The sequence below is a fragment of the Triturus cristatus genome, chromosome 11 (assembly GCF_964204655.1).
Source record: "Triturus cristatus chromosome 11, aTriCri1.1, whole genome shotgun sequence".
NCBI lineage: Eukaryota > Metazoa > Chordata > Amphibia > Caudata > Salamandridae > Triturus > Triturus cristatus.
Window position 1 is genome coordinate 1,049,386,813 of NC_140594.1, and position 12,474 is coordinate 1,049,399,286.

Genomic DNA, 12,474 nt, shown 5'->3' on the forward strand with positions numbered 1-12,474 from the left:
ATGACGTTTACAACAATGAATTGTATGCAATTTATATTGCTTTATAATGTATTTAACCTTCAGTCCAAATGTTTTTATACACTGCTAATTGTGAGACATATGAAACACGTGAAGTATGGTGTCTATGCTCATGAACTCTGAAACCTTTTTCTATAGGAAATAGTTGTAGAGGAAGTTACTTGATAAAGGCGAAATGCCGAAACGCGTCATCCTTAACTTTGGTGCACAATAAATTATTTGTGCTGTCTCCTGGTGTGCCGCATCCTGTTGTGTTCTGCCATCGAGGTGGAGTGAAGGACTCTACTGAAATTTACAAATGGCTGCTGTCGCCGTTTAGCAGGTACCAACGCCTTGGGAAGGGAACCGCTAAGTGTAGCAACTCTGTGATATATATAGGCAACTTGTGCGGTTTGATGTTAGCGGCTTCGCCTGAGCCGCAGGAGACGCTCTGCTGCACTTCGTGCAGCCTTGCTGCCCCGTCAAGCCACGAGGCGGCGTTGAGACGAGGAAGCCATTGAAGGTGTCTACGGAGGCGGGGAGTCAGCTTCGTTGTGCCTTTCAACCCACTGGGGTATTACGTAACTCTTATTTCTGCTGAGATGACACAAGACCCACTTGGGGAACAAGAGGCACCGCAAGTACCATGATGCCACACGATGTGGCCACGCCCACTGAGGTGGGAACTTTGATAATCACAAGGTGTTTAAAAGACTGTTGTGCCATCTCGCAGTGTGATTGCCAGAAGCCCATGAAGAAGTGCTGATGAAAGCACGAAACGCGTCGGGCGGGACTTTGAAATTTTTTAAAGGCAACGTTCTGTTTCCTCAGCTGCATCCTTCAATAAAGAAAGGCACACTTACCTCCTCGTGTGGGCTCTCCTTCAGCAGGCAACTTGTGCGGTTTGATGTTAGCGGCTTCGCCTGAGCCGCAGGAGACGCTCCGCTGCACTTCGTGCAGCCTTGCTGCCCCGTCAAGCTACGAGGTGGCGTCGAGACGAGGAAGCCATTGAAGGTGTCTACGGAGGCGGCGAGTCAGATTCGTTGTGCCTTTCAACCCACTGGGGTATTACGTAACTCTTATTTCTGCTGAGATGACACAAGACCCACTTGGGGAACAAGGGGCACCACAAGTACCATGATGCCACACGATGTGGCCACGCCCACTGAGGCGGGAACTTTGATAATCACAAGGTGTTTAAAAGACTGTTGTGCCATCTCGCAGTGTGATTGCCAGAAGCCCATGAAGAAGTGCTGATGAAAGCACGAAACGCGTGGGGCGGGACTTTGAAATTTTTTAAAGGCAACGTTCTGTTTCCTCAGCTGCATCCTTCAATAAAGAAAGGCACACTTACCTCCTCGTGTGGGCTCTCCTTCAGCAGGCAACATGTGCGGAAATTAATAAGAAAAGAAATCTCAAAATGGTGGGAGGCAATCACACTGGAGAAGTACCAAGAAGAGAAAAGAGTCCCAAGAGGACTTCGAATCTTGATTGCACCATCGTATGAAGACCCGGATTCTGAACTTGCTGAGGAATGGGCAGAAAACCTGATGGACTGTTCTAATCGCATGCTTTCTATTTTAATTAAGTATGCTTGGAAGGAGAGAGCTTCGCTGCTCAAAACAATTTCAGAATTAAAAGAAGAAATACAAAAAGAGGATACGACTGAGAACTTTACCACCAAATTGGAGGAAATTAATAAAAGAACAGAGAAATACGAGGAAGAGATCATCGCTAAGAAAGAAAGGAAATTTTTGCGTGACAAGATTGATTATCAATCAGGCAGAATATTCACGTTTAGTCACAAGTATGACCACATGAATCGCAAAGGACTTCAAGGAAGTATAGACACCATTCCAACAGGAGGTGAAGTTGAAAGTGATGTGGTGGAAAGTGATGTGTCTGATGAGGGCACCCCACAACCAACGACCATCCCGAGTAAATCGGCAAATTTTTGGGAGGAGTTTCGTCTAATGAATTTAACGTCAAACCAACAAAATTGGCAAATCGACAGAGGCCGAGGAAGGGGACGAGGACGAGGCTTCACAGGACGCGGCAGAGGAAGAGGCAAAACTTCGCCATCCACAAGCAAACCAGGAGGGGTGGATGGCGGAAAAGCAACAACAACCCCAATGGGAGTGGAAACACGGGGGCAAAAAAGACGAGGAAAATGAATGACTGCAGGAATGTGGTAAATCTCTCCCTACGATCATTGAATACTGCTGAATTGGAGGTTTTACAATATGGTCTTTCCTTCTGCCCTTCCTCTAATTTTTCCTATTCCCAAGAGAGAATTGATTTATTTTATTTTACTCGCAAATTACGTTTACACAAATGGCACAAATTGAAAGTTAAAAATGTTGTAACTCACAGCACTCATCCTACATGTTTGCCGGTTATTGAAACCATTAGTGAAGTTAACACTCTAATTGCTCTGAAGGAATTGGATTATGAGAATGTTGAAGTAGGAGCGATTAATGCACAATCATTGGGCTACAAAACTGATCTTAACTGTCCAAACCATTTCAAACCAAAATCTGTTTTTAATCCAACGTTGCCGCCCTGTGGCATTGATATCTTTGAAACCCTGGTAATCAATGACCTCAAAAATCTGGCAAAAAAGAAGAAATGGCTGGGGGACAATCTAACTAAGGATCACAGACTAGCAATTAAGTCCTTACAATCAGACAGAAGTATTGTGATACGCCAGTCAGATAAAGGCGGGAACGTTGTTATTCTGAATGTGCATGATTATACACAAGAAGGGTTAAGACAGGTGAATGACCATGAGTGCTATGAACAAGTATCAATCAGTGCCATAGATGAATCCAATGTCACATTTCACAACATGCTCAAAGAATGGCATTCGAAGGGAATCTTAGAATGGGATGAATATTCTTTTCTTTTGAACCGTAATCCCAAAATACCCATTCTTTGTTTATTACCTAAATTACATAAAAATCCCACTTCCCCTCCAGGGAGACCTATTGTCTCTTCAATAGGTTGTCTAACAGAGAATACTTCCAAATACATTGATTTCTTCTTGCGTCCATATGTTCAGACTATGCCATCATACTTACAAGACAGCAAAGACTTCCTAAACAAAATCAAAGAGATCAGATGGGAGGACAGCTTCCTGCTAATTTCCTTGGATGTCTGCAGTTTATACACCTCTATCCTACATGTTGATGGGATAGAGGCGTGCAAACAATTCTTGGATACCAGATCGGTGTCATTTTTGGAACATAATGAGATGGTTTTAAATATGATGAAATTTTGTCTGGAGAATAATTTTTTTATCTTTAATGATACATTTTACAGACAAAAACAAGGGACAGCCATGGGCACCTGTTTTGCTCCCAGCTTTGCTAATCTTTTTATGGGCTGCTGGGAGCAGCAGGTGTCCAGAACAAATGAGTTATACCGCAGCCATGTGAAAATATGGCTGCGGTATATTGATGATTTATTCATCATCTGGGATGGTCCCCATGAACTAGCTAGGAATTTTATTTCCAGTCTGAATAAGAATACTAAGAATTTAAAGTTGGAGGGAACAATCAGCAGCCAGAAAATCCAATTTTTGGACTTGGAAATTGAAGCTGTAAATAATAAGCTATGTTCTCGACTGTATCGTAAGATCACTGCAGGCAACACCTTATTACACGCAGAAAGAAACCATCCTAAAAATCTGATTCGCAGCATTCCGTATGGGGAATTCCTCCGGGCTCGGAGGAATTGCAGTACGGATGCTGATTTCAAAAATGAAAGTGATTGCATGACAAAAAGATTTGTTGAGAGAGGCTATAAATTAAATGTGATTCTAGATGCACTCTCTAAGGCAGATCAGTTTACACAATCTGAACTATTGAAACCAAAGAATAAAGTGCAGATGAATGATGTTCAAACTGTGAGATTCATCTCGACCTTTAACTCTAGCTCTCATGATGTAAGAAGCTGTCTAAACAGACATTGGGGGATTTTGAAAACTGAACCCACATTAGAGGACATTATAGGAGATGCCGCAATTGTCACCTATAGAAAAGCTAATTCTCTAAAAGACAAACTATGCAGTAATGAGGTACCCAGCAAAAGAGGATCCTATTTGGACGTTCAAGGTTTTTTTACATGCATGTCGTGCAAGGCATGCAAAACCAGTACCAATGTTAAAACAGTGTATTTTCCAGTCTCTGACAGCAATAGACGCATTGAGAAACACTTGACATGCCTGTCAGACTACTGTGTCTATGTATTGGTATGCCCTTGTCCCAAGAAATATGTGGGCAGCACTATGTTTGCTGCCAAGAAACGCATCTTGGAGCATATGAGGGCAATTCAAAATAAGGATAAATTGTCCCCCATTGCCAGGCACTTTGAGGAGTTCCACAAAAGTAACCGCAATTTTTTAAAATGTTTTGTCTTAGACCGAATCTTGCCCTCTATGAGAGGTGGCGATAGAATTCGCAGATTACGTCAACTTGAGTCTAGGTACATTATGGAACTCGATACTAAGATCCCAGCAGGTTTAAATTCAGAAGAAGAATTGTCCTGGCATTTGGGTGACTGAGCTTAATATATGTTAGTTAGGAAACTGAAAGTCCTTTCAGAACTGGGATGAACGTCTTGATTGCTATTGCTATCATTCCCCCTTGAAAACTTATTGGTTTTGTAAGTCTTTGCTGCTTTATATTCGAAATGATCAGGTCTCCATTTCTGATTTCTGAGCGTATGTTCTTAACCTCATGTATTATCTCTTGTCAAGCTGCCAGTGATTTAGCTCTGATCTGCTCTACAGTTAAATCTGTATTAATCCTTTTAGTTGGACAACATCGGCGCTATAATTTTAAGAGGACTAGTCTGATTGAATTTTGTTTTGTTTGCTATCTCCACTTACAATATTCAGGTAATTCCAGACGTAGAATAAAGGATGAAAGAGACAACGATCAAGATTGAAAGTGACAAAAAGAAGTATAATCACAAGAGTCAGAACAAGCAGCATAGAATTAATTGCTGGCCCACTTGGGCGTGATCTTGTTTACAGATATAGCAATATTTAAGTTAATTTATTTTAGGACAGTTCTTAGACTCTTGTTAATTAAATCAAGAAGAAGTAGTCAAATTGACTGTGTAAATTGGTACTATAATCACATTATGCATTGTAGAAAAATGATTATTATAGGGATATTTTCCTTTCAGATATCGGGTCAGGCCAACCACTTGGATAGGATACCCCTTTATTTATTTAAATTTTGTGGAATATTTACCCACTTGGGTAGGATATGGAGATAGTGTGAACTCTTAGGCTTTAGACCTATAATACGATGTAAATGTAATCTGAGAACAAGGTTTAATGAATTTATAGTGTGTGAATGACATATAAAAAGAAAATAGAGGATTAAGTAAACCTGTTTATTATTGGTAAATTGCTCACACTGATATGTTTGCAGAAATGTGAATTAACAATTTTTTTGTTCTCGGTACGGCTCTTTGTGAAGTGTATAACTTTATTGAGATTGAATTTCAAAGGTAAACATTACAAGTATGTTACCATTCAAAGATGGCCGCCAAAGTCTTAACCTGGCACAGATATAAATTGTAGTGTGAATTGCATAACTTTATTGAGAATGAATTTCAAAGGTAAACATTATAAGTATGGTACCATTCAAAGATGGCCGCTAAAGTCTCAATCAGGCACAGATACAAACTGTAGTCCTCTTTTGATGTTATTGCACGCCAGACTTGCGCAAAGTGCCGATGTTCTTTTCCTTTTGTGTTAATGTATTTAACTGTTGAAATTAAACAGATACTTACCCGTGACCAAGACGATATGTTCGTCGAAACGCGTTGACGATATGTTCGTCGAAACGCGTTGGGTAAAACTTTTGGCTTGAAGCACATTAAAAACTTGTGAAGGAACTTTGGACATGCTGTGTTGTTCTTGGGGAGGAGTGCCTTCGTGTACGAGATACACATGGTGAGACGTTTATGATAACAGGATTTCCTCGGACCCTGTTTTGTGCACCGCCGCATTTGTGTCCCGGAGGACCTGAGGAAGTGGAAAGTATATATATATATATATATATATATATATATATATATATATATATATATATATATATATATATATATATATATATATATATATATATATATACACACACATATGTGTATAATACACACACACACACATGCATACCCCAATCCCAATGATGTCACACACATATCATATGGACTTAGAAAGGATTCCCTAAACTCCCAGGTGCAGTCAAACACTGAACTGGTTGCTGGAGTATGGGAGGGGCTAATGTCCTCTAAAACTGACTTCAGCTCCTCCCTAACCATGCCCACCTGCTTTTTTCTGTTGATAGGATGGAGGGACGTGGGAGAGAAGGTGGAAGGAATAGCAGAGCTCCACCCACCCTCTCTTCTGTCCCCTCCTCTGACCCCACCAGCAGTATAAATATATCAGGAGATAGGAGTTGGTAGGAGATGGACTAGGATTATTACTAGTCCCTTCCCTTATTATCCCCTGCTCATGGTTCGGTTACAGGCAGATTTTCATCTATTAGTGCTTTTCTGTCCATGAAAATCACTGGGAGAGGGACAACTTCAAGCCTTTATGAGAGTGAAGGTATGACTGGTGCTGCAGCTAGCTCCGTGAGGCCAGTTAAAGCTGCATTAGTTCTACCAGTGCTGCAACTGCCTTGGTGGGCTGATTGGGGCTGCCACAGCATTGGTGACTGAACTGGCTGAGTCAGGACCTATACCTGATTCCCATAACGCCAGTCAGGGATAACTCTAGACCAATGAGCAGATGGAGCCTCACCAGCTGTTGCTCTGTTGCTGTTTACTGCTGAACTGAGCCAGGCGGCCGTGTGTAGCTGGCCTCCACCACAGAAATGAGATTGTCTTTGCTCGCTGTAGGCCTCTGCCTGCTAGATGGCAGTGAAGCCAACAGATCAGTTTAGGAGGAGCGTGAGATACTGAACACATTAACAACTACATCATCAGGGTTAAGAATATAGAGAAATGAAAACATTTTATTTGTGAGTAATTGGCACTACAACTGAGCATGATTCATGTCCCTGCCCTAAGCGCTGGGGGAAGAAGCTATCAAGGGGTCAACCGGGTGGGATTAGCATGAGAGAAATCAGTGGTTAAAGGTGTTGTACCTAACATCCTTGGCATAGTTTTCCTCCAACTTTTTCCCTTTCAGCCTCCTGTTTTGTTGACTTCATTTTTTGCTGTCTTTAGGACTCTGCACACCTTATCACTGTGAACCAGTGCTAAAGTGCTTCTTCTCTCTCATTTAAACATGGTAAAATTAGCTTCCACCCAATTGGCCTAATCAGTTTACTTGTAAGTCCCTAGGGAAGTGGTCCTGCATGCACCCAGGGCATGTAAATTACATGCTATTAGTGGGCCTGCAGCACTGATTGTGTCACCCACTAAAGTAGCCATTTAAACATGTCTCAGGCATGCTATTACAAACTGAATGTGCAGTTTTAAATTGCCATTTTGAACTGGCAAGGTAAACCTCCCTTTTAAGTACATATGTGCCACCCCTAGGGACAGTCCTTCACAACCCAGAGGGTAGGGTGCAGTGTATTTAAAAAGTTGGACATGTATTTTTAAGTTTTAGATGTCCTGGTAGTAAAAAGCTTTTAAATTCATTTCTCACTAATGTGAGGCCTACCTCTTCCATAGGAAAACATTGGGTTAACTTATTGCATTTAATAAGTGACAACTTTCAATTGGGAGCAGGTATGGATGTTGAGATTTGTGTCTAAAGAATTGCAATTAGAACCCCACTTCAACAGTATTGTTGGATTTTAAATCTGAATTCTGAAAATGCCCATTTTAGAATGTTGGCTTTTTCTTGTCCTAACCAATTGGTGACTGTAGCCTGTCCATGCACACATGACTAGGTGTAGTTGGGAGTTGGTCTTTGTGTATTGCTCCCAGACAGTGAGACAAAGGAATGGCAGGGGTTTTCAGGATGGGCCACTCGGAGTTGATGAGGGGGAGGGGCTGTCACCTACCACACTTACACATCACAAAGTCTCTGCCTGGGCACAATCGCAAAGTGTTTGACACTAGTCTTTTTTGACCACAGACAAGCTGGGTCCAGGGTAGGGAGGAAGGGGATGCTTGACTCCTCAGGGTGGAAACTTCCAGAACCTTCTCCTATTTTAAAAAGGGCACCAAGTAAACATATTGGACCACTAGACTCTTCAGCACTCATGTGGAAGACTCAGAAGAAGAACTGCTCTGCTGCTCTGCTGTAGAAAGGACTGACACTCGGGTGTCCTGCTGTGCTGCCCTAGTGAGAAGGGCTGGACCTGCATCTTAAACACAGGACCACCACAGTGACTCCAAGGGCTAGTTGGCTGGCCCCTGATCATAAGCCTCAGGGACAGAACAGGCTTCCTCCATCATGACCCCGGCACCTGTACTCTGCCATCTGTGAGCCCTGCCCTCCCAAGTAGTGCCACCCTAGTCATGGACCATTGAAAGTGAGCTGGACAGTGGTCTGCCAGCCCAGCTGTGGTCGCAGTGTCTCCCAAAAACTCTGCAGTGGGGCCAGTGAGTGATGCATCTTTGATGCCGGTCCTTGCTTTGTAAGACCCTTGTCAATGGCATTCTCGACGCAGGGCTTCGCATCACAACCTAACACCTTCTCTCAACATCCACTCTGCAAGAGAATTTAAGTTACTCTTTTTCAGAGGGCTTAACTTGGTCCCTGTAGCCAGCCCGCGCTCCATCGCACTAGGCCTAAACTCCTGGCTTTGTCCTAGTCTGGCACGACCAGATGTCCACAGTTGGTGCTTTGTGGAGCAATTTTCACTTTAAAACTGCATTTCTCTGGTTCTAATAAATTGCTTTTTGTCATCTTGGTCTTGAATTATTTAATAAATATCACTCTTTTTCTAACTTGGTGTGAGATTTTTCTTGTGTTTCACTTTATTTCCGTTTGAAGTGCTATGTAAATACTTACAAACTGTCCCTAAGTTAAGCATAACTACTTCTGTGCCAAGCAATCAGAGGTTTAAACACAGGTTAAAGTGGGGTATGCTTGTGACTCCACCCTGACAAGAATTGTGGTTGCTAATGATTGGAGATTCACCCCCCTCAGCCAGTAACCAAATTTCTTACAGTAGAGCCACAAGGAAGAACTGTAACCAGCAGCACTAAAATATATACTGGGTAGAGCTGTGTAGTATGTAGTACTGCTGTGTGATTACCAAACACTTTATTTTCTGAAAAAGGAAAGCATTTGGTGGTAAATTGTAGTTATTGTGCCCGTTAGATGATTGTTGAGTTCTAAGTCTGTGCACCATGCTGTCTCGCTGATAAGCCCTTTGACTTCTTGCCGTCACTACACTAAGAATAAGTGCGGAAAGTGAGGCCCAGTGTGCAGAGGCACATTAGGACAAACACCTGCACACCAGTGAGAAATACCTTTAACCATTACAGTTGGGACCCAAGACCCCCAAATGGGGTCTGAAGGGGCACAAAGGAACCAAAGTGGGACATGCGCTTGAATTATTTAATACCAATTTTTTTTTTAACAGCTCTGGCACAGAGGTACACAAACGCACCATCAACGAAAGGGTTAACTGCCCCTCCACAAACCCTTGATGACAGTGTGAAAAAATATCTCTTTTCGCATGGTCCCCCTCATTTTGTGCTGTTTTTTTATTGCTGACTTCAGAAATCTGTACAATGGAGTGCTGCTGTCTGGTGCCCAGTGTGTGCTCTGACCCACAAAACAACACAAAACAAGTAAAACATGGCTAATCCCTGATTGGTATATTTAACTCTCCTTCAAGGCCATAGCATAGGGTACAGAAACTAAACGCTTTGCATGGAAAGTTATGTGGCACCTGTAAGTTGCAGCACTTATTGTGGCATTCACTGGTGTAACAAAGAAAATATGACTTCAGGCCTATCAATGTAGCTTGACTGCTGTTTAAAGATGCAGCTCTACCTGTCAAATTAGCCCATTTGACAAGGGAAAAAACCTTCCTTTTAAATATTAATAAAGTCACCCATATTTAGGCCTTGTAGCCCACAAGGTAGAGTACAAGATATTTAAAAATTGGACCTGTAGAAATTCAATCTTGCCATGTCCCTACACTGACAAGCTATTTTCACTGTGAGAGGCTCTGATTGTCCTTTGATGACAACCGCAGTAAAAATAGAATAGTTATTCTGCTATTAAAGGTTTGGGACTAGATACAGAAATTATTCTACTACTATTTTTAATTTATATTAAAAATCGAATGTATTCACGAAAAATATCTTTCAGAAAGTGGCCTTTGTTCTTGTAGCCAGTTGGGAACAAGCACAGTGTGAGCGGCGCCTGGTGACAGATATAGAGTGTATAACTTGGAAGGAAGACACTGCTCATCTCCCTAAACACACACACGTGGCTGGTACACAAGATCCATCAAAAGGCCAGACGCCCTGTGCCACCTTGGCTTTCCCTTAGAGTAGTCTATGGGATAGTTTACAGTAAGGCAGACAGGATGTGCTGTAAAAGTGGCTAATGTTGCACCCAGAAACTTTTTTCCCATTGTTGGGAGTGCCCAGGAGTCAACCTACCCCATTGGATAATGAACTACAAATATAGACCTCAGAACCAGCTTCTCAGAACACTATCTGGTACCCGTGGACAAACCGAAGAAGAAATGCAACTGCTATTTGAGCCCTGTAAGGAGACCTGAAGGGTTGGACTGCTCTCACTAGTACCCAGTATAACGAAGAGACACAATAAGCTGCAAGAGGCCTTTTGCCTGGGGGGCTTACTTGAGCAGTTGCAACTGGACCTGAACTGGATCGGCTGGTGGCTTCTGCTGGAGTGAGTTCGACCCTCTAGGGCTGTTCCTGAGGTCCTTGGACCCTTGGCTATATCTAGTTGGATTGCTCCAACAACCTCTGAAAAGTTTGGAACTTAAAACCTTTTGGACTTTCATTTCCTAAGGTAAAATCTTGGGACATTGGTAAAAACTGGGACGAACCAGCTTGGTGTATCTGGCCTGAAATCATGCCTAGGTCCTGGTCACCCAGCAACAATGAGTACAGATTGGTGATTTCCTTTTTCAATAAAATGTACTCTTTTTCTAATTCAGTTTGGGAGTTGTATTGTTTGGTGTTTGACTTTATTAGCTTTTGGGTACTACAAAAATACTTTACACATTGCCCTAAGTTAAGCCTGTCTGATCTGTCCCATAGCTACCAGGGAGGTTGAGTTCACATTAATTTGGTGCCTGTGGTATTCACACTGACAATTAGGCAACCACTCACACTACATAATAATCCACTTTCTTACAGACTGTGTAAATCAATAGTAATATTGCAATTATGACACATATACAGCCATTCAGATAAAAAGAGAATCAAAGAAGTGAGTGTGATTTACTTTTGTAAAATGGATTCATGCATGATGAAAGTGTCTCTTACCTGGGACTGACATATGACAACTCTGTTCAGCTTTAGCTATTGATTGATTGAGTGCGACGTACACGGTAGCCTTGCAAGTACCTGACCACTGTCAACAAATAATAATTGGAGCTTGTTAGGTAAAGTCTTTATCATGGAGGGCTAGATACAGTTTTGGGCATATAGAAATCATAACATATGTCACAACCGCACAATTTTCAGCTGTGATGCTGATAGTTACAGTTCATGTTTCTTTGTACTCTATGATGATATTTTCTCTACTTCTTTATTCTATTTTAATAGTTAATTTGGTCTATGCTTTTCCTAACTTTCCTAACTCAGACATGTTATGTTTTTACTCTTCAACTCATGAATTCCTGGTGGACATGCATTTAAGTTTTTGTGTAAATTAACTTTAAGTTACATACTGTTCTGTGTTTGTTTTTGGAAGTTTATAATAAATATTGAAAAGAAAAAGAAAACAAAATATATGTCCACATACATAACATAGGGGCTGATTAGGATGGCGGGCAGACTTTCGTCCACCCGCCACCCTATCGTAAACGGGACCGCCCGACAGGCTGGGAGGCTAGGGTGGGAGGGTTATTAAATATATTTAAGTTACTGTTAGTTCATTACAATTAATATTTTAATTGACAATTATGTAAAATGTGTAAATATTATAATTTTAAAAATACATTTTAGATGTGTGTTGTGTAGTTTGTAGAGGTATAGGGTAGAAAGTTATTTAAGTAATGGCAAATTTAAAAATAGTTAATTATTTTTTGGGAGTTATGTTATTTATTATTCTATGTGTTAATTGTGTTGTGCTTTTTAATTGTAAATAACATTGCATTTATTGGTTGTGATTATTTTGAGAGTATAGTTCGGGATTTTAATTAGAATATGTGTATTAAATTACAATAAGCACAAATAAGTGTAATACATATGTAATTTGTTTATTTTAAAAACAAAATCATATGTATCGAGAATTTTTGTATTACAATATTTATATTTTTCTTATTTAGTATAGTT

General features: G+C 41.2%; 1 protein-coding gene across 2 annotated transcripts in view; it reads right to left on the reverse strand.

Moving 5' to 3' along the window:
• The window catches only part of LOC146785929 (uncharacterized), a 226,286-nt gene that overhangs the window by 167,363 nt on the left and 46,449 nt on the right, over window positions 1–12,474 (reverse strand). For both annotated transcript variants that reach the window (XM_085635329.1, XM_085635330.1), the window contains exon 6: window positions 11,461–11,548. In XM_085635329.1, the coding sequence (XP_085491455.1) occupies window positions 11,461–11,548 (88 nt within the window). The remainder of the gene's footprint in view (window positions 1–11,460; window positions 11,549–12,474) is intronic.